Here is an 18,851-nt window from a genome sequence, read left to right as displayed (position 1 = left end):
GGAATCAAAGCTGTGTCTTGATTAATTAACGGATTTATCAAAATACAACTTATCAATGCAACAATACATGTACATGTAGAGTAGTGCATACTCAGTCACTCTCACATTTAATTAAACGTCTACTGTGTTAAATTTTCTTTTAACTTCAGGTTGTTGATTGCGGGTAGCTGTAGAACCACTTTTCTGTCCTTTACTTGCAATCATCACTGTACCGTCCATTGGGGATGCAACCTTCAGTGATGTTGGCGACACTTTCCCTCCATTTCTAGGAGATCCTTGCACCATACTGGATCTAGTAGGAGCTAATCTTTCCATTAACCAGGAGTAATATGATTTGGTCGTTCTTTTGTCGCTGTGTATCAAAGACGGAGGGCTTGCTTCTGAGAAGGTAGATTGCTGATGAATTTTGAATTCTGTTTGTTGCTTGGTAAATGTAGCTCTACCTTCCATTTGGGATGAACCCTTCAGTGATGTTGGCGCTAACTTTTCTCTATTTCTAGGCGATACTTGCACCTTAGTTGGTCTATTAGATCTAGAAGTCGATGCTTCTTTACTGGAGAATTGGGATAACATGGTGTCGCTCTTGGCACGGCGTATCAGATATCGAGGGCTTGTTTCTGAGGGTTTAGCAGCTTGTTGCTTGGTAGGCGATAACTCTTCTCCATTTCTAGGCGGCACCTGCACCTTAGTTGGTCTATTAGAAGTCGATGATTCTTCACTGGAGAATTGTGATGTGGTGTGGTGACAGACACTGCATACCAAATGTTGAGTGTTTGTTTCTGAGAGTGTAGCAGCTTGTTGCTTGGTAGATGTAGCTTCCAATGGGGATGAAACATTCGAATTCAGTAATGTTGTTGATACCATTCCTCTATTTCTAGGTGATACTTGCACTTTAGTTGGTCTATTAGTCGACGATTCTTTACTGGAGAATTGTGATATGGTGTGGCTGCGGATTAAATGCTGAGGAGTTGTTTCTGAAGTAGCAGCTTGTTGCGTGGTAGATGTAGCTTCCAATGGGGGTGAAACATTCGAATTAAGTAATGTTGTTGATACCATTCCTCTATTTCTAGGTGATACTTGCACCTTACTAGATCTAGTAGGAGTCCATCTTTCTAGAAATTTTCTAAAGGAGGATTGTGATTTGGTGGTGCTCTTTTCATTGCTTATCAAATAATGAGGGCTTGTTTCTGAAAGTGTAGCCGCTTGTTGCGTGGTAGATGTAGCTTCCATTGGGGTTGAAGCCTTCAGTAATGTTGGTGATACCGTTCCTCCTCCATTTCTAGGTGATACTTGCACCTTAGTTGGTCTATTAGTCGATGTTTCTTTACTGGAGAATTGTGATATGGTGTGGCTGCGGATTAAATGCTGAGGACTTGTTTCTGAAGTAGCAGCTTGTTGCGTGGTAGATGTAGCTTCCAATGGGGATGAAACATTCGAATTGAGTAATGTTGTCGATACTATTCCTCCATTTCTAGGCGATACTTGCACTTTAGTTGGTCTATTAGATTCTTTACTGGAGAATTGTGATATGGTGTGGCTGCGTATCAAATGTTGAGGGTTTGTTTCTGAGAGTGTAGCAGCTTGTTGGTTGGTAGATGAAACCTTCAGTAATGTTGGCGATACTGTTCCACTATTTCTAGGCAATACTTGCACCACCTTACTACGTCTAGTTGTAGGAGTCCATCTTTCTATAAATTTTCTAAAGGAAGATTGTGATTTGGTGGTGCTCTTTTCCTTGCTTATCAAAGATGGAAGGTTTGTTCCTGAGAGTGGAGAAACAGAGCTTGGAAGTCCAGCATTTGGCTTGGCTTGATTTGTGCTTGAAGTTGATTGAAATGTTTGAATATTGACTTGATTGTTTGTTGTTGTGCTTGTGATAGTAGTAGCGTTTGCGTGAGTGAGTTTACTTGGAGGATAATTCTTGACAGGAATTAAGAGAGGCTCTTTATCCGCTTGCTTTGCCCTCTGCTCTTCAGTAGACAAGTTACGTACTGACTGTAAGAGTGTCGAATTGTTATGTGCTCTGTGTCCAGTTTGATTTGATCCAGGATATATTTGGGAGGATGAATTGAAGAAATGCGTGGTCCTCATTGAGTTTCCATTGTGGTTGTAAGAAGATAATAATATGCTCTCATTTCCGTTGAATGGCGCAGGTGATACTCGTACTTTGCTGTGTAACAGCTCTTCTGATATTAGCACAAACAGCATTGAAGCCAAAAGCATAAGAATGAGCTGCATGCATGCAGGGGAGAAATATATTCTGTCAAAAATCGCCAAACTGCCGTGTAATATATAGTTTACCTGAAGGAAGGCTATCACAGCACACAGACCAAGCATAACCCAAACAATTGTCCACATCCATCCTGTCACAAAATTTGCACAGGACACCTGAAAACAAGAGCATCAAAATTAATGTCAATTGCCTATATACCACTATACAGAGTCGGTGCATGTGGCTTACCAATGCCGCTTCGAATTGAACTCCCTGAGCTTGTAGATTGCAGTTAAACTGAAAATTGAACAGAGCTGATATTAATGAATTGTAATTAAAACATGCATTAGCTTTTTACAGCAAAAAGAGTGATACGTGAAGCTCACCTCTCTTGTGAAGAAGTCATAATATTCGGTCCTCTCTTGAATTCTCTCCGTTATTACTTGAGACACCTACAGAGCATTCATTGATACATTAGCTGTGAAATTCTGAACTTATTAGCAGTAACAGTAAAAAACAGAACCAATTTCTCGGCAACTAGAATGACACATACAGCATATAGCTGTGAAATTCTGCGCTTATTAACAGCAGAAGTAAAAAACATGGAAAAATTTTTCTGCAACTATACTTGTTGCATACAGTATCCATAAAAGATAGTTGCTGTGAAATTCTGAATCTATTAACAGTAACAGTAAAACATGAGCCAATTTTTTGGCAACTACTCTGAAAAAAGGACGTCTTGACGTTATAATGGACTGCCTAAAATTGTAATGGGGAGGATCATTCATGGAGCCATTCACTATGAAGTTGCTGTAGTAAATAGACTCACTGCTGTCTGCTCAACGTAGATGAATGCCCACACTCCTGCTTGACATCCAATGCTTGCCAAACAGAACACTGCATACTGCAAAAAGTGGCCGGATATTGAAACAGACATGGATAAAAAACAACCAGTATATATATAGGTGTATTTAAAGCATTGTCCTTTCATGAAATGAAAATTCTCAGTACCCAAATTACCAAAAGCATTCCATATTGATTCCTTAGAAGAGCAGAAAGCACTCCCATGAAGCCTAAACACATGAAGGATAACATGTTGGTTAGGTAGCAATAGATCTCAAATAAGCATACATTGCTGAAACTATATAAGAGCTACAGGATAATCGGCACTTACATGCTAAAAATGCAATACATCCGATGGTGATGTACCCAATGAAGGCATTTCTCATCTGCGGATATTATAAAAACAGTCAGATTATTGTATCCACGTAGTGATGCAAACTTACAGGCTCTCCAAGTACTATTTTGAATTCTTTAGAGAATATCCAGAGCCAGGCACTCAGGCCAATCTGAGCTAAACCAAGTCCCTGCACAGAGGAGCAGCACAGTGTGTAAATAATTATAGACTTACTGAGGTCAGCTAACACTGTAGTAGTAGTAATACAGCTAGCTGACTTACACAGCCCAGAAAAGATGCCAGAGCTACTGTCCAAGACTGACAAGCAAAGCGTTGAGTACTTCTCCAGTTCATTTTGGACTGTGTGAGCTCTCTTGATCTCATTAGCTTAGCTAGCTAGCTAACTCGAGCAGCTATATTTATATGATTTTGCAGCTACCAGCCCCTCCCACTATTTACTTCCTGTCTACTTCCGGTTACCATAATTATACATGCACACATAATAATTATGTATAACTGTAGGCACAATGACAAAAGTGGATTTATGGAAAAATTACATGTGTCAGTGAATTGTAATTGTATTAAGTGTTCATCACACAGTAGCCTTTGACTTCTTGGCCTTAGCAGCGGCAGCTTTGGCAGTCTTTTTATCTCGTTTCTTCAGTCCATCTAGGTTGGTCTTGAGGAGGGTAGCATACGCCTGCAATGTGTAACAAAGGTTCCTCATACAACATACACACAAGTCCACCACAAACAACAGGAAGTATCTCAACAACTAAATTGTACAGTATCAACTAGGTACTCCAATGTGAAGATTGCACAACATTAAGAGTGGTCAATTCAACCAATAATTTGCGTACCAATTGAAACCTTGTAACATCCTTTGCATGAACAACAGTACTAATTTTCTTCTTTCCGTCAGTGGCTCGTATCAAACAGAGGTTCTCCTCTGGTTCCGGAGATGAGGCTACACCCAATCCCTTCCGTGGGGAACCACCACTGGCCTTTGATGCACTTTTCTTCCTTGGTACCGGTTTAGTGCGACCATTATCTGCAGCAGATCAGGTTGTACACATTTTTAAGTATCAATAAATTGAACTTACATTTTTTCATTGTGAAAAAGACAGATCCAGAAACTTTCGTAGACTGAAACAGCTTTGTAAGTCCAGTCAAAAACTATAAAAAAAATCTTATTAGTTGAGTCCACACTTACAGATGTAGATAGACAATATTTCTTACCGTATCATTGTCCAATAGTACCATACTCTTAGCTATACGCTAGCACACTCTTTTCTTGCCTATCACACTTTCTCCTTCAGTCACCATTCCTCCGCCTATTTGCCTTTGAGCCCCACCCCCAGTAAGTCTGTTCCTAGGCCGAAATTGTTTTAATAGAACGGAAATGAATTTTTTGCTACACTTCTATTAAAGAAAATTCGGCCTTGGGAAGTGATTGAGTGTGCGCATGCGCAACCGCCAAGCTGCATGTAGGTGCAAGTGCAAGTTTTCACAGGTAGTATTATATAATTATAGAGCTCAGCAGCCAGCAACAAGTCAACAAAGAAGCAATGGGCTGTGGAGGATCAACATCAAGAGTTGTCTCACCAGAGATGAGACCAATTGAGGAGGAGAGAGGACAAGTGTTTCAGAACCTGGACGACAACGAAAGCGACCAAACTCGCAGTGAAACAAACTATCAAGGTATGCAGTATTAAAGAGCCTGTTTACTCTAATAGCAGGATTTATGGCTCTAAATATTGGTACATATATATAGATCAGCATGAAAAGTATATCCTCAGTAAAAAAATTGCGGGAACTGTATTTCTCACTTGTTTAACGATTACCTGTGCTAAATGCACTTGTGATTTTTATCACAATTACAGAAGACGAATTACAGACTTGTAGCACAACTTTGGTACTGGATATATCAAATACAAGCAGCAACATCATTGACAGCAGAAATACAGAAGATGCTGCGGCAACTAAAATACAAGCAAAATATCGAGGTTATGCTACTCGCAAAAGATTGAAGTCCAAAAGTGATCGCGTTTTCTCAGCTACACCCAGTCAAGCAGTGCCAGCTGTGGACAACGCTCCTTCACAACTTGTAGGCGATGCAATTGAAGAAGAAGATATATCAGACGACACTCAAAACGAAAGCGGCGACACTCGAACCGAAAGTGATGACACTCAAACCGAAAGTGGTGACACTCGAACTGAAAGTGGCGACACTCAAACCGAAAGTGACGACACTCGAAACGAAAGTGGCGACACTCGAACCGAAAGTGGCGACACTCGAAACGAAAGTGGCGACACTCTAAACGAAAGTGACGACACTCGAAACGAAAGTGGCGATACTCAAACTGAAAGTGATGACACTCGAACCGAAAGTGGTGACACTCGAACCGAAAGTGGCGACACTCAAACCGAAAGTGACGACACTCAAAACGAAAGTGGCGATACAGAAAAGGAACATGATAGCACAGAGACTATCGAACAAATAAATGTAGAGCCGGGTGTTGTAGAGGAGAGTGTAGAGCGACAGGAGGACAAAGAAAGTGTAAAACAAGACAATGATGAGGTGCTTCAAGAAAGTACAGCAGATGATACTGACTAGCTACCCAGTAATTTTCAAACTGCTACCATTCTCTAGTTTTTCACATAATTTATTTACTGCATAATAATAATTAATAATAATTATAATTATGTGACTATAAACAACTATTTATCATTAAACGTTCCTTTGACCTTTGTACGACAGGAATAAAGCTCATATAAAGTCATGGTTAACAAATGATAATGAGACCTACTCATCTATAATCTCTCCAACAACAGCAACAGCTTCAATCTCAACCTTTGCCCCCTATAAAGAACAAAATAATAATCAAAGTGAACCAGTACAAAACAGACAATAGATCACATGTAATCTGTGTGATCTGTCCTACCTTAATCAGGTGCAAAGCCGACAATACATTATCAAAGGAAGTTGTGCATGGCTATTATAGTAAGCACTACAACTTTATGGTGGGTTTCACCTAGTTGGGCGTGGCTCGACTGTCTCCTGACGGGAGGTCAGGTTGCAAGCTTATCTAGGATTTGTTCTGTTGAACTGTAACCAAGCACGTGAAAAATGCTGCAATTTGATAGGGCGCCACTATAGTGGCGCAGAACAAATCCCAGGTAGGCTTGCAACCCGACCTCCCGTCAGGGGACGATTGAGCCACGCCCAACTAGGTCTCACCTTGGGTAGTTTTGTTGCCTGAAATGCAGCCCTGGCTGGTTGCTTATCTTTGAAATCTGGACATGGAGAGAAACAAACATTAAAAAACAAAACTGAAAAGCTAGTTTTGAGTATACATCCTTACAGGTGGCATAAATGGCGTTGACCGATTCAAAATCGTTGAGGTCCGCAAAGAGAACTGTTGTTTTCACCACTAAAAAAGAAGCTGCAATAAGCATGATTCAAACGAGTTTTCACTCACCCTTATCGAAAGAGGTACCAGCAGCTTCTAGAACAGCACCCAGATTTATCAACGATTGGCGAGCTTGATCATCGACATTGTCAGAAACAAAAACCCCAGTCTTAAACAAATGAACACAATGATTAGCAAATGCAGTTAACTAGTACCTTGGGGTCTAGTCCGATTTGTCCTGACAAATATAAAGTGGTATTAACCAGCACAGCTTGGCTGCAAAAACAGAATTATAATCTAGAGCATTGCCTCTGTGTATGCACATCTACCTGTAAGGCCCAATAGCCGCAGGCGCATTGGGAGTACTGATGATTTTCCTGAAGATTTTGTTAGCCATCTTCTTGGAAGTTTGCAAAAGAAAAGTGGGAGTGGCTCAGCTTGCGGCAAGTAATCGAGCACTCCACGTGGCAGCAACAGAACAGTCAACAAATCAATGCATGATGGAAGATGAAAAAAAGCCTATTTGCGTGCCTGTACTACCTGAGGACTGCTCTCTTGGAGTGACCAAGGTCAAGATCAGCTCAATGTACGAGTCTCAGAGTGAAAGCGAATTGTTGGCTCTCTGTGAGCCGCCAGTAAAAGTCATGAAAGTTGAGTCAATGGAGATTGAGACTGGAGCTGGAGAGGCAGAACAGAATCGTAAGAATGGAGGAAATGTAGCTGAGTCTTCGCCGTCTGCAAAGATGTCAGGCCGCTCCAAGAGAAGAGTGAAACGGCTCAGAAACGAGCCCCCAAACATAACAGGTAGATAGGTACTAGTAGTCAGTCAGGCATTTAGTTCATGCAGACATAGCCATAAATTAATTGAACATTGAACATCGCAGGTGAGGATGGACCATGCGGCGTTCATGTGCTGGATTTTGCAGAAGCCAGAGCCACCGAGATGAAAAACATGGTCCAGGCAGTGTCATCCAAAGAGGGTGGAAAATTGACCTCTCAAAAACTCCCCAGGCACATGCGACGAAGAGCAGCTAGTCACAACGTCAAGAGGCTTCCTAGAAGATGCAGGGAGGCAGCTGCTAGAGAGGTGAGAGTTACACCCAGTACAGTTATTAAAGTAGCTATAGTTTAGTTTTGCGTTTGTTTACAACACCTATTATGCTCCAGGGGAAAGCCTAGCATAGTTATTAGTCTCTCAAAATTTAATTGTTAAATGGCCCTTAGACTAGTGTACATTTGATATCAATTTTTTTATACAATCTATGCAATTTACTTCATACTTCAAGATGGAGAAATCAATGGCTGATGGATCTGCTGATAAGAACAAACGAAGCCGGAAGCACAGAAGAAACACTTGCAACCTTCAATCAACTTACGCCCAGAGGCAAAGGATTCACAAGTGGTTAGAGACTCATCTGTGGCATACCAAGAGAATGAAAATGTGCAGCAAGTATGGCTACCAGTTGAGCAAGCACTGCTCTGACAAAGGAGTGAGGGCTGCCTATAAGTCACTGACTCACGGCTGTTTGATTAGCGTAAGCACAGAAGAAGTATCTAGGTACACTTTGCATGGTTTTCACCTCTTCACTTTTGCTGTGATCAATTTTCAAGTGTTTTCCCTGGGAATATCCCTAAAAAGTGCATGTGCTGACTAATAAGCATCAATATTGTAATTGTTTACATTACATCATGAATACTTTTTCCCCTTTTACAGGACATTTCCTACTTCAGTTGCGTGCAGGTGACAGGTGTCCAGGCTAACGTTATCAAGTGTCTTGCTCCACTTTTCAACTCTGAAACTGGTAAATAGCTCTCTTTTTAAACCTGCTGCAGTAAGATAGTTTAAGCCACCAACCATGCACATTGCGTTGTACACACTGTTATACAGAGCATAATACTAGCTAGCTGATTAATTATACTGTACCATTGTTATCCAAAATAGTAAACGTAATGATCAGCACACTCTTTATGTCTTTATGCAGGTCTTACCATTGCTGGAAAAGCATTCCTCACTGGAGGCAGAGAAGGGAAAGCCGTTCTCTACAGACGTGGGGAGTACCCTCAGGGTGCTGTTGGTCCCGTCCAATTCCTCTGGAAAGCCCTACCCCCTGATGTAGCCCAACAAGAACAAGGAATTATTGCTGATAACGAACCCACCAGCTTGTGGGTGTGGTCTCACCCAGCCATGCACAAGGAGGTGCTCTCTGAAATCAACGATTGTGTCGCAGCATTCAAGACTAAAGAAGTTTCGACTGATGATGAGAATGAACTGATAGCAGTGCAAGACCTAGGCTCAGATTTGGTTCGATTTCGACTCATTGGCCCTCGCTCTCACGCTCTACTGATGGAAGCTTTGAAGCCTGTGTTTGATCCGGAACAGGCTGGTGACAGTGAGCCCAGCTCTGATTCTATGGAAGTAGACCCACCACCAAAAGGGCCTGATACACCTCGATGGTGGAGGGGAACAGGTCAAAACAGTTTCTACGAACATTGCCGTCTGCTTTCTGGTACCCACCCTACCATTAAGAGCGTACCTAGCCCCGCCCATTTCCAACGGGGTACAGTACTCAGCATGACTGTGCTAGACCCTCGTTTGTCTACCCCCTCACATAAACTCGATATGGTGTCCAAATACTATCCCCTCGGAAAGAACCAGCTAGTGAATGGCAGCAAAGAAGAAGAAGTCAAGAAGCCTTGCATGGAAGATGCTCAAGCGGCCATCGAGTCACTTCCTGTGGGTGTGGCCTACTCTCCCCTCTGGAATTTGTACATCAAAGCCGTTGTCTCAGATTCCAAAGAATCGACTCAGCATATCAATGACCTTCGCTCACAGCACCTTACTCAATCGCCATCACTTAAACTGGACCAAAAAGTTGCCAAAATCCCAGTCCTCCTGATACAGCAAACAGTGGGCTCCGCCTCTCGACGAATTCCCAGCCATGGCTCATCGACTGCTACTTGTGGCTGGGACATTATTCTACCTCCCAATTGGGGTAACGAGTTCTGGGTATCGTTGATCTACCACGGTGCACGAGCTTGTGGGCTGGACGAATTGAAGCAGTGCTCAATGGAGTTACAGATTCAGCATTTTCCCGATGATTTTCCGGACACTGTATCTGGCCAGGCACACTGTGACGAAGAGAAGAAGCACCTTTTAGAAAAGTACGAGTCCTACCCCCCTGACAAGCGGAGAAATTATGGAAAGTTTTTGATAGCCTCACCGTTTGAGTACCCTTGGGGGGAAATTCTCGCTGTGTGGTCTCAAGAGTCGAGACTTGATCGATTTTGTTGCCTGTCTCAGTCGTCGAAGCGAATGAAACTCGAGAATGACACTGAGGAACTTTGCCAAGATTTTGACGAATCTTATCCGGAAGACACTGGAAGTGAAAAGCTTCGAAAGAGGCCTCTTGTCTGCGAAGGTTCACCACTAGACACAGATCCTTCCACACTCAGTTTCTATGTTCTGAGATCGACTGAAGTCCTCGCTGCCCTTGCTCAGTTTGTTGACCATCTTTTCTCCAAGAAGTACATGAAATCTGCTCAAGTCAATCTGTCCCATCTTCAGCATTCATTCAAGATGGCGTTGAGGGAGTTCTCTATCGATGAGTATCTAAAGACGCATTGCTCAGCACTATTGGGAATCAAGCTACAAATGTATCAGCGTGGAACGCTCTCAAGTCATGATGTAATTTCGGTCCCGTCTGTGTCTGACTTTGCCCCCCTCGTATCGTGTAGCCGCTCACGTCCCCACTCTGGTCCCAAGGAGGAGATCAACCCTAAGGGTATGACTGTGGTCGAGGGAGACTCGCTGACGATTGGAGTAAGCTCACTGTCTTCAAGGCGAAAAGCAGAGGTCAAGGAGAAGAGGAAACTCGTGGGGACGCGTCTGAAGAAAATCGCAGAAGAAGGTATAATATATTAGTGTAGAGCTATGTATGATACAGATCCATAGTATGATACCATTTCATGTTTCCCCCTGATTTTAGTACATGTAGATAACTATATCTTAATTGCAAAGCAGCAGCATTCTTTAGTCATAATTATGATACATGTCCTGAATTGCCATTTTTATGCTCTTCATAATTCCTATGTATTGTATACAGAGTCTGATGGTGATATGCCACCATGGCAAGCAGCTGCCACAGAAGACTACCACCTCCACCCTGTGCAACCAAAGAGAGAGACGTTTGGCTACGTAACATCGGCCGGCTATCGACACACCAAATCTCTCCACTCTGGTGTGGGATTCTGCACCTTTGCTGGTTTTATGGAGATCCTCTCCAAGAGCTATTCTGCCCCCGGCGTGTGTGAACCCCTTGCCTTGGTGCGTGGGAATGGAACACAGTACTGGTTTGTGAGAATTGAACTTTTGTAATTATGGAACAAAAAACTCTATCACAACAATATTTTCTCGGAAGTTCATCGATCATGCTTTTTTCTATTTATATATTCAACAGTCATTTTCATTTATCTTCATTTATCTCTCGTTCATAATTTCTATTTAATCGATTCAAATTAAAAATTATTTGGTTGTTCTCTCTTTAAACAGTGCATATTTGGCCTACGTGTTGCATGCCAACCAACCGATTAGCAATCTTTCCTTTACAATTTTCATGAGAAACTGTAATACAGAAAAAAATAAATTTAGGGGGTGGCTGATCAGAAACACATTTCAACTATTAAACATAGGTATATACTGTTGCATGTAACATTGAATGTTTATTTCAAGAGTTTAAACTTCTTAAAATAGTCTTGTATCTCAGTTTTGATATAAGGCTTGGTTGCCAGGCAAGTTGGGTAGTTCTCGGGCTGCTCTACCCATAACTTGAAGTCTTTATTGTTGCTCTCCAGTACACTGACAAGTGCATTCAGCTCACCCTCATTAGGCACCTGTGGAAAACAGTATAAAAGTATGAATTGGCGTGTATAAAATTATATGGATAATTATATTGAAGTGTGTTCGTACGTCCATAGACTACCAAGTACCTCCTTTAATACCTTGAGGATAATTTTGTGCATTCGATCCAGGTCGCTGAGGTACTGTACAGTGTTGGGATCGTCTTTGAAGACATGCATGACAGCAGTGGCCGCATGACAGGCCTGAGCTATTATAGCACCCATTGGCCACTTCTCCGCCAAGTCTCCTCGCACGGCAATGTACTGCACGAGCACACTTGCTTGCTTCCCTGCCATCACTTCATACACCTGTGTTTGTAAGAAAGGAAGCAATTCTTCAATATGTCAATGGGTTGACCATACATCATACATTCATAAGCTTCTTCCATACCCCAGTCCAAAACTGTGTGTCTTTGACTTGCTGTTAAAATTTAATAAGGGGAAAGATCATTGTTTTTCTAAGCCTCACTAGCAAAATGCTGTAACAGCTTTTTCCTAGGGACGACCATTCCCCTAATTTCAATAGCCAATTCCCATAAAATATTCATTTGATGTTTGATGGCCACTGTTTGAAGAAATGTCAAATTCACTAGCAAATTGCGTTGTGTCAAGAACCTTTATGTGTCTGAGAAAAATCGATCTACTGTTCAGAAGTTCAGCAACCTCCTTGACAAGAAATGCACTCTCTAGGACCAGCGTCTCGAGTCGAGTTTCGACCGGCCCTTTGAGTCGCTTCTACTGTAGCTCAAGTAATATGTTCCATGCTCGTAGGGCGCTCATGTATGTACCGGCATCTGACAAGAGGAAGATAAACAAGGCTGCTTCACTGTGTGTCGATACACTTGCCTTCGACTTGGAAGATGGAGTGGCTGTCAATCAGAAGGTAACGTTAAGAGATTAAGGGTGGGTGGCTGTTTTAAATTGACAGCTCTAGAATCATTTAATTTTCAACTATAGATAACTTATTAGCTAGTGATGAATTGATCCCATCTCAGCAAAGAATTTTTGCATAATTATAATTATTGAGAAATTAATTTTTTGATGTTATCTACACTCAACACACTAATGGAGTTCACTTTCTGTTTTCTAGGAGAATGCCCGGCGATCAGTTGGGAGTGCTATAGCTGGCTGTCGCTCAGTCGGCTCTAAAGCGGAGCTTGTCGTTAGGATTAACGGGTTTGAGAGTGGACTGGTGGATGACGATCTGGATGCAGTGTACTCCGGGTCACATGACAGTGGAGGGGGGCTGCCAGATGCTATTATGCTGCCAAAATGTGACACACCGGAACACCTAGCTGAGGTACATACATAGAGAGATGGTTATACATCTCTCTTACTAATAGAACTACAGTATTCTTAGCCTCATCCCCACGCCCACTTCCTCCCCAAAACACTGACCCGGACAAAAATAAACCCTTTCTCTGGGTATTGCAACGAGGCCTGTGGAGGAGGCTACAGTAGTCTGTGCACACATTTAGGCAATGAAAGTTCAGTTGGAAATGCCATAGTATAAAAGCCTTATCTCTTTTTCCCACCTGTGAATGTATACAACACTAAAATTAAGTACCTCCACCTCCCCCACCTCCCCCCCCTCCCTCCCCCCCCTCCCTCCCTCCCTCCCTCCCTCCCTCCCTCCCCTCCCCCCCCCCCCCATACACTTAGCTGGACCTGGCTTTGAGTGTTCACCACGAAGGAACCACCACTCCAGTACCTCTGATTGTGATCATTGAGAGCCCTGTGGGTCTACTCAACTTGAGAGAAGTGTGCCAGTTTGGAACTCAGTCTGCCAGACATCTACGCCTCAGTGCTCTCGTGTTCGGTTCAGACGACTTCTTGGCCACACTAGGTGGGTTGGGTTATGTATCTACATGTATATATGCAGTGCAACTCTAACTGTTCGTTGTGAAGTTCTTGTGCTGTTCATGATGATCCTACCGTTACAGTATTGTGTGACATTTTAGCTCAAAATGTTGAAGTTTACAAGCATAACCTTGCATTTTATGACTACAGCCCTAGTTTTACTATAAAGTATGTCCCTAGCACTATTCAGATCTCTGTACACGGTGTGTTTAACTCGATATTTGCAAGACCTTAATCTTTTACTATTTCTTACTGGAGTTCTATAGCTGCTACCTCAATTAACCGTTATACAGGAGGTACTAGAACAAAGGATGCATATGAAGTGCTTTACGCTAGACAGAGTCTTGTGACCCACGCCAAGGCTTTTGGACTCGACGCCATCGACCTCGTGGATATTGACTACAAAGGTACACGTGATCAGAGCACAGTTATAAAGGAATTTATAAAGAAAGTTTTGTATTCATACTTAAGTGTGCAGAAGCCTTAGCAAGAGGCTTTTATTTGTGTGTCAAATCTATAATAAAAATGATGTATTCAGCTTAATTGTATGTGATCCTTCTGTACTTGGTTGCCTTTTGAACTGGCTTAGTTCTGTGCCAATGTAAACATTTTTCCTCGTCCCCTACAGACCTTGACAGTCTCAGAGTCCAGTCAGAGGAAGGTGCTCGTATGGGCTACACAGGGAAGCAGGTGATCCACCCTGATCAGGTGCCCATCGTACAGGCTGCCTTTTCCCCGTCCTCCACTCAGACCAAGTGGGCCACAGAACTCATTGAAGCGTTTCATCGGCATCAGGAAACTGGCAAGGTATTGGAGCTATTGTGGTATTGCTTGGGTTACGGACGTTTCAGTGATTTGTTGGTAGGGAAAGTCCCCTTGGGATGGAAGGTTTTAAGGCTGAATACCCTTTGCTTCACTATAACTATAGCTAATTAAGCTAGGTGCTTGAGCATGGCAAGTAAGGCTTCCCTTTATGACAACAACCTACAGGCTATACAAATGTAGATATCATTAACTAATGTATATAGGTATCATTAACTAAAGGTGTGCTAACCCCCAGCTAAAATGTACACACAAAATGTGATGCGATCACACTAGACAGTGCACTTAAAGTGATGTGCATGTACTCGGTCAATTTACAGTGCTTTATTTCTCCCTCTCCCCCTCTCCCCCCCTCTCTCCCCTCCCTCCCTCTCCCTCCCCCTCCCTCCCCCCCTCACTCCCCCTCTCTCTCTCCCCCTCTCCCTCTCAGGGAGCGTTTGTGTTTGATGGACGTATGATTGACAAGCCTCTGCTCCTTCAAGCTGAGAACATTGTTAGACTGCAACACGCCATTTCTAACTCTAATAGCTAGTCAGACATTTTCCACTCTATTTTCATTATATATATTTCATTGAACACGAACTCTGGTTGTGTTTGTTACGCAATAATAAGAATTTTTTCTGCTTATAAAAATTTAATTAATATTATAATTACCGATATGTAAATAATTATGGCAATAAAAATTAATTATACAGCTGTTGTAATTTCACTGTCATCTTTAGGCTTGAATCCTTCTTCAATTTTCTCCAAACTCATGCCTTTAGTTTCGGGTATGAAGAATATAACAAATGGAATGCTGAGGAAGGTGATGACAGTGAGAGTCCACCAGCTACCATAGTGCTGGACTACATTCTGATACAACGGGAAAACAAATGTTACAAATGCAGCTGAACTCCAGTTGACAAAGATGGCTATACTGCTAACGATTCCTCTGACCCTGAGTGGAGATAGCTCGCTCATCATAATCCAGGGTATCGTAGACCAGCCAATAGAAAACGCAATTATAAACAATAAAATACTGAAAATAGCTAAGGAGTAAAAGTTGCTTGAAATGGGATCGCAGTAAACGGGTAGTTGGGTCACATTAACTGCAGTAACATTGTACTGGCTGCAAATAAAGTCTGTTAGGAAGTAGTAGAGACCCAGCATTCCAGTACTGATGCATATCAGGACACTGCTTGTAACAAGGAGCACCTTTCGGCCCAAGTAGTCCACCAAAACAACAGCCACAAACACAGCCAGTACTTGAGTAGATCCAACAGCAAAACCAGCCACTTGACTAGCGTTTACAACTTCAGCGTCCAACAGTATAGTCCCTGCGTAGAATAACACTACGTTGCTCCCAGTAAATTGCTGAAACACCATCAGAATCACTGATAAAATTAATGGCCTGTAAGCAGATTTATTCGTGAGATATTTTAGTTTTGTTTTCCATGTCAATTTTCCACTATCTTCAATGTTCTTTTGAAGCTCTTTCATCTCGACACTTATGTCTGTTTCTTTGCCTCTGAGTGTTTTCAATATTTTGCGAGCTTCTTTAATCTTCTGATTGACAGCTAGCCACCGAGGAGTCTCTGGTAGGGAGCAGTAGAGGGTCACACACACGAGTACCAGACCAGCAGTGGAGAGAGAGAGACTGGAGTAAGAAAATCCAGGAATAGCTCCGAGAGCATACACCAGCAAGATGCCAATTGAACTAGAGAACCAGAACATGGAACCAAATAAACCCTTGAGCTTTGCAGGAGAGATCTCCACAATATATACCTGTATTATTAATGTTATGTGAATGCAGACATGTATAACAGTATACATACGTGGGGAAACTAATGGCATTCACAAAGCATGACCTTTTAATTAGGTGTAAAGTGATGTAGTTAGTGTACACCTACAGTTATGACAAGTGATCCCCAGCCGGTACCGAATCCGGTAAACCATCGTCCAATCATGAGAACTGACACAAAACTATCAAAGGTAGGCATTAGTGGAGCGTAGGTCTGGGTAAGCCAACCAATCAGGTGAGGGACGCTCATCAGTACGAGAGCAGCTGAACGACCAAAGCGATCGGACACAGGACCTGCAATTGAGCCCCCAAACAGTCCACCAATGGGACCAATGGCCTGCAGAAACAAGAAAGTGTGCACATGTATAAAAGGGGGTGGGGTGGGGCTCACTGGCTCAGCTAGCTCACCCCAAACAAGCCTTCATAGATGCTGCTACTGGAGAATGCAGTGACTCTCTCTCCACTCTGGTAGGAAATTTCCAGCTCATAGAGTGTGGGAGAAGGGAATCCATGGCTGTAACCGCCCAGGACTCCACCGACACATGCTATGATGGCAAAAAGCAGCACTGGGCCCACTTGACCTGTTTGGCTTCTCTCTTCAGACGTTTTACTTGTCTTGAAGCTTTTCCCAAGTTCTATTAGAGGAAACTTGAATACTGGAGCTAGTGGCCTAGTCTTGTCTCCCTCCAGAGTACTTTCAAAGTCGCTAGCTGCTATTAGACCAGCCTCCATACTGCCCAGCTAGTAAATGCATCTACAGGATGTGGTTGAGTACAAAAATGTGCAATGAATAAAACAATTAATTAATAAAACTATTGCTAAAATCTTCAAGACATCTTTTATTGTTTTTAGTTCTTGACTTGAATCCTTCCTCAATTTTCTCCAGACTCTTGCCTTTAGTTTCGGGTATGAAGAATATAACAAATGGAATGCTGAGGAAGGTGATGACAGTGAGAGTCCACCAGCTACCATAGTGCTGGACTACGTTCTGATACAACGGGAAAACAAATGTTACAAATGCAGCTGAACTCCAGTTGACAAAGATGGCTATACCACTCAAAACACCTCTCACTCGAAGGGGGGCTAATTCACTGATCATGACCCACGGTAACGTAGACCATCCGATAGAGAATCCGATAATAGACAACAGAACACTAACGATTGCTAATATGAAAAAATTGCTGGAGATGGGATCGCAATAAAATGGCAAATTTGATGTATTCGTCATCACCATATCTGTAACATTGTACTGGCTGCAAACAAAGTCTGTTAGGAAGTAGTAGAGACCCAGCATTCCAGTACTGATGCATATCAGGACACTGCTTGTAACAAGGAGCACCTTTCGGCCCAAGTAGTCCACCAAAACAACAGCCACAAACACAGCCAGTACTTGAGTAGATCCAACAGCAAAACCAGCCACTTGGTCTGCGTTTACTACCCTAGCATCGTGTAAGATAGTTTCGGCATAGAAGAGCACTACATTGATTCCAGTGAATTGCTGAAACATCATTAGAATCACCGATAAAATTAATGGCTTGTAAGCGGATTTGTTTGTGAGATACAACAGTTTTATTTTCCACGTTAGCTCTCCAGTCTCTGCAATATTATCTTGTAGTTCTTTCATCTCCATACTGATATCTGTGTCCTTTCCCCTGAGGCGTTTCAAGACTTTGTATGACTCTTCAAGCCTCTGATTGACAGCTAGCCACCGAGGAGTCTCTGGTAGGAAGCAGTAGAGAGTTACACACACGAGTACCAGCCCAGCAGTTGAGAGAGAGAGACTGGAGTAAGAAAATCCAGGAATAGCTCCGAGAGCATACACCAACAAGATACCAATTGAACTAGAGAACCAGAACATGGAACCAAATAAACCCTTGAGCTTTGCAGGGGAGATCTCCACCATGTACACCTGTAGGGACAAAATGTTTTTATTAGGCATCTATCAGTTGATGCTATGACTATCGATATTGATGCACAACATACACTAAACGTAATTACTGTAGTCTAAACATTGACAAATTAAGGGGTTGCTTACAGTAATGACAAGTGATCCCCAGCCGGTACCGAATCCGGTAAACCATCGTCCAATCATGAGAACTGACACAAAACTATCAAAGGTAGGCATTAGTGGAGCATAGGCCTGGGTAAGCCAACCAATCAGGTGAGGGACGCTCATCAGTACGAGAGCAGCTGAACGACCAAAGCGATCGGACACAGGACCTGCAATTGAGCCCCCAAACAGTCCACCAATCGGACCAATGGCCTGCAAAAACAAAGAAGATTTAAACACAGATAGTGGATGGAGAATGGTTGCATGTGAGCTCACCCCAAACAAGCCTTCATAGATGCTTTTACTGGAAAATGCAGTTGTACGTTCTCCATTCTCGTAGGCGATTTCCAGCTGTAGTAGAGTTGGAGATGGGAAACCATGACTGTACCCTCCTAAGATGCCTCCAGTGCAAGCCATGAGGGCAAATACAAGGACTAGCCCAACTCGACCAGTGCTGCTCCTTGTCTGCAGTAATGCTGTACTCTCAGACTCCATTGTCAATGGGTTGATTGGAGCTGTGTTGTGATATCTACTTCACATTGCTGTGTGTTGATTATCTCATTTTACCACATGACATAATTCCTTTGCAGAGGCAGCCCCACCCTCCTTTCACTCAACACGTGGCCCAAGTCTCTCCTTAA

At 42.7% G+C, this 18,851-nt stretch overlaps 8 protein-coding genes across 9 annotated transcripts; 3 read left to right on the top strand and 5 right to left on the bottom strand.

Annotated features, from left to right (window-relative positions):
* Positions 1-25: 25 nt before the first annotated feature.
* LOC135332044 (probable serine/threonine-protein kinase nek3) lies at positions 26-3,912 on the bottom strand. Its single transcript, XM_064527357.1, has 9 exons — positions 3,672-3,912; positions 3,499-3,579; positions 3,387-3,441; positions 3,233-3,285; positions 3,042-3,116; positions 2,599-2,664; positions 2,462-2,509; positions 2,302-2,388; positions 26-2,232 (listed from the first exon to the last, which is right to left on the bottom strand). The coding sequence occupies exons 1-9, from the start codon at positions 3,771-3,773 to the stop codon at positions 112-114; spliced, it is 2,688 nt and encodes an 895-aa protein (XP_064383427.1). The 5' UTR covers positions 3,774-3,912; the 3' UTR covers positions 26-111.
* Positions 3,875-4,787, bottom strand: LOC135332093 (signal recognition particle 14 kDa protein-like). The gene is made up of 4 exons (XM_064527418.1): positions 4,629-4,787; positions 4,493-4,565; positions 4,250-4,440; positions 3,875-4,089 (listed from the first exon to the last, which is right to left on the bottom strand). The coding sequence occupies exons 1-4, from the start codon at positions 4,650-4,652 to the stop codon at positions 3,982-3,984; spliced, it is 396 nt and encodes a 131-aa protein (XP_064383488.1). The 5' UTR covers positions 4,653-4,787; the 3' UTR covers positions 3,875-3,981.
* Positions 4,788-4,846: 59 nt separating this feature from the next.
* LOC135332081 (uncharacterized protein DDB_G0290685-like) lies at positions 4,847-6,145 on the top strand. Its single transcript, XM_064527405.1, has 2 exons — positions 4,847-5,090; positions 5,273-6,145. The coding sequence occupies exons 1-2, from the start codon at positions 4,958-4,960 to the stop codon at positions 6,004-6,006; spliced, it is 867 nt and encodes a 288-aa protein (XP_064383475.1). The 5' UTR covers positions 4,847-4,957; the 3' UTR covers positions 6,007-6,145.
* Positions 6,055-7,249, bottom strand: LOC135332091 (2-iminobutanoate/2-iminopropanoate deaminase-like). Its single transcript, XM_064527416.1, has 7 exons — positions 7,132-7,249; positions 7,018-7,078; positions 6,872-6,971; positions 6,755-6,823; positions 6,631-6,686; positions 6,200-6,252; positions 6,055-6,137 (listed from the first exon to the last, which is right to left on the bottom strand). Exons 1-7 carry the CDS (start codon positions 7,197-7,199, stop codon positions 6,101-6,103), a joined length of 444 nt encoding a protein of 147 aa, XP_064383486.1. The 5' UTR covers positions 7,200-7,249; the 3' UTR covers positions 6,055-6,100.
* Positions 7,250-7,265: 16 nt separating this feature from the next.
* On the top strand, positions 7,266-11,348 carry LOC135332043 (ribonucleases P/MRP protein subunit POP1-like). Its single transcript, XM_064527355.1, has 6 exons — positions 7,266-7,606; positions 7,687-7,889; positions 8,089-8,337; positions 8,517-8,604; positions 8,785-10,710; positions 10,906-11,348. The coding sequence occupies exons 1-6, from the start codon at positions 7,300-7,302 to the stop codon at positions 11,175-11,177; spliced, it is 3,045 nt and encodes a 1,014-aa protein (XP_064383425.1). The 5' UTR covers positions 7,266-7,299; the 3' UTR covers positions 11,178-11,348.
* Positions 11,349-11,393: 45 nt separating this feature from the next.
* LOC135332094 (putative peptidyl-tRNA hydrolase PTRHD1) lies at positions 11,394-12,173 on the bottom strand. Of its 2 annotated transcripts, none has more exons than XM_064527420.1 (3): positions 12,090-12,173; positions 11,801-12,007; positions 11,394-11,692 (listed from the first exon to the last, which is right to left on the bottom strand). In XM_064527420.1, the coding sequence occupies exons 2-3, from the start codon at positions 11,993-11,995 to the stop codon at positions 11,522-11,524; spliced, it is 366 nt and encodes a 121-aa protein (XP_064383490.1). In that variant the 5' UTR covers positions 11,996-12,007; positions 12,090-12,173; the 3' UTR covers positions 11,394-11,521. The 2 variants fall into 2 exon arrangements, with proteins under 2 accessions (XP_064383490.1, XP_064383489.1); XM_064527419.1 differs by having other exon boundaries at positions 12,069-12,142.
* Positions 12,174-12,199: 26 nt separating this feature from the next.
* On the top strand, positions 12,200-15,013 carry LOC135332074 (citramalyl-CoA lyase, mitochondrial-like). Its single transcript, XM_064527397.1, has 6 exons — positions 12,200-12,581; positions 12,789-12,998; positions 13,361-13,544; positions 13,852-13,965; positions 14,187-14,365; positions 14,811-15,013. The coding sequence occupies exons 1-6, from the start codon at positions 12,276-12,278 to the stop codon at positions 14,910-14,912; spliced, it is 1,095 nt and encodes a 364-aa protein (XP_064383467.1). The 5' UTR covers positions 12,200-12,275; the 3' UTR covers positions 14,913-15,013.
* Positions 14,950-18,834, bottom strand: LOC135332268 (uncharacterized). The gene is made up of 6 exons (XM_064527643.1): positions 18,487-18,834; positions 18,196-18,423; positions 16,981-18,069; positions 16,569-16,901; positions 16,270-16,497; positions 14,950-16,144 (listed from the first exon to the last, which is right to left on the bottom strand). Exons 1-6 carry the CDS (start codon positions 18,703-18,705, stop codon positions 15,068-15,070), a joined length of 3,174 nt encoding a protein of 1,057 aa, XP_064383713.1. The 5' UTR covers positions 18,706-18,834; the 3' UTR covers positions 14,950-15,067.
* Between the last annotated feature and the right edge of the window lie 17 nt (positions 18,835-18,851).

The sequence above is a fragment of the Halichondria panicea genome, chromosome 2, assembly GCF_963675165.1.
Source record: "Halichondria panicea chromosome 2, odHalPani1.1, whole genome shotgun sequence".
NCBI classification, from domain to species: Eukaryota; Metazoa; Porifera; class Demospongiae; order Suberitida; family Halichondriidae; genus Halichondria; species Halichondria panicea.
The sequence above is the reverse complement of the archived record's forward strand: the minus strand, read 5'-3'. Positions and strand labels throughout refer to the sequence as shown.

Coding starts and splice junctions, on each gene's coding strand:
- LOC135332044 (XM_064527357.1), bottom strand. CDS start 3,773: ATGAGATCAAGAGAGCTCACACAGTCCAAAATGAACTGGAGAAGTACT. Junction 2,665..3,041: donor TCTACGTTGAGCAGACAGCA/GTGAGTCTATTT, acceptor AATGCTCTGTAG/GTGTCTCAAGTAATAACGGA. Junction 2,510..2,598: donor ATGACTTCTTCACAAGAGAG/GTGAGCTTCACG, acceptor TTCAATTTTCAG/TTTAACTGCAATCTACAAGC.
- LOC135332093 (XM_064527418.1), bottom strand. CDS start 4,652: ATGGTACTATTGGACAATGATACG. Junction 4,566..4,628: donor TACTATTGGACAATGATACG/GTAAGAAATATT, acceptor TTTTTTTTATAG/TTTTTGACTGGACTTACAAA. Junction 4,090..4,249: donor ATGTTACAAGGTTTCAATTG/GTACGCAAATTA, acceptor TACACATTGCAG/GCGTATGCTACCCTCCTCAA.
- LOC135332081 (XM_064527405.1), top strand. CDS start 4,958: ATGGGCTGTGGAGGATCAACATCAAGAGTTGTCTCACCAGAGATGAGA. Junction 5,091..5,272: donor CAGTGAAACAAACTATCAAG/GTATGCAGTATT, acceptor TCACAATTACAG/AAGACGAATTACAGACTTGT.
- LOC135332091 (XM_064527416.1), bottom strand. CDS start 7,199: ATGGCTAACAAAATCTTCAGGAAAATCATCAGTACTCCCAATGCGCCT. Junction 6,687..6,754: donor CAACGCCATTTATGCCACCT/GTAAGGATGTAT, acceptor CTCCATGTCCAG/ATTTCAAAGATAAGCAACCA. Junction 6,253..6,630: donor AGGCAACAAAACTACCCAAG/GTGAGACCTAGT, acceptor TGTTCTTTATAG/GGGGCAAAGGTTGAGATTGA.
- LOC135332043 (XM_064527355.1), top strand. CDS start 7,300: ATGATGGAAGATGAAAAAAAGCCTATTTGCGTGCCTGTACTACCTGAG. Junction 8,338..8,516: donor CTCACGGCTGTTTGATTAGC/GTAAGCACAGAA, acceptor CCCCTTTTACAG/GACATTTCCTACTTCAGTTG. Junction 8,605..8,784: donor ACTTTTCAACTCTGAAACTG/GTAAATAGCTCT, acceptor GTCTTTATGCAG/GTCTTACCATTGCTGGAAAA.
- LOC135332094 (XM_064527419.1), bottom strand. Junction 11,693..11,800: donor TGCACAAAATTATCCTCAAG/GTATTAAAGGAG, acceptor TGTTTTCCACAG/GTGCCTAATGAGGGTGAGCT.
- LOC135332074 (XM_064527397.1), top strand. CDS start 12,276: ATGTCAAATTCACTAGCAAATTGCGTTGTGTCAAGAACCTTTATGTGT. Junction 12,999..13,360: donor CACCGGAACACCTAGCTGAG/GTACATACATAG, acceptor CCATACACTTAG/CTGGACCTGGCTTTGAGTGT. Junction 13,545..13,851: donor CGACTTCTTGGCCACACTAG/GTGGGTTGGGTT, acceptor ACCGTTATACAG/GAGGTACTAGAACAAAGGAT.
- LOC135332268 (XM_064527643.1), bottom strand. CDS start 18,705: ATGGAGTCTGAGAGTACAGCATTACTGCAGACAAGGAGCAGCACTGGT. Junction 18,070..18,195: donor GGGGATCACTTGTCATTACT/GTAAGCAACCCC, acceptor TTGTCCCTACAG/GTGTACATGGTGGAGATCTC. Junction 16,498..16,568: donor TCTATGAAGGCTTGTTTGGG/GTGAGCTAGCTG, acceptor TTGTTTCTGCAG/GCCATTGGTCCCATTGGTGG.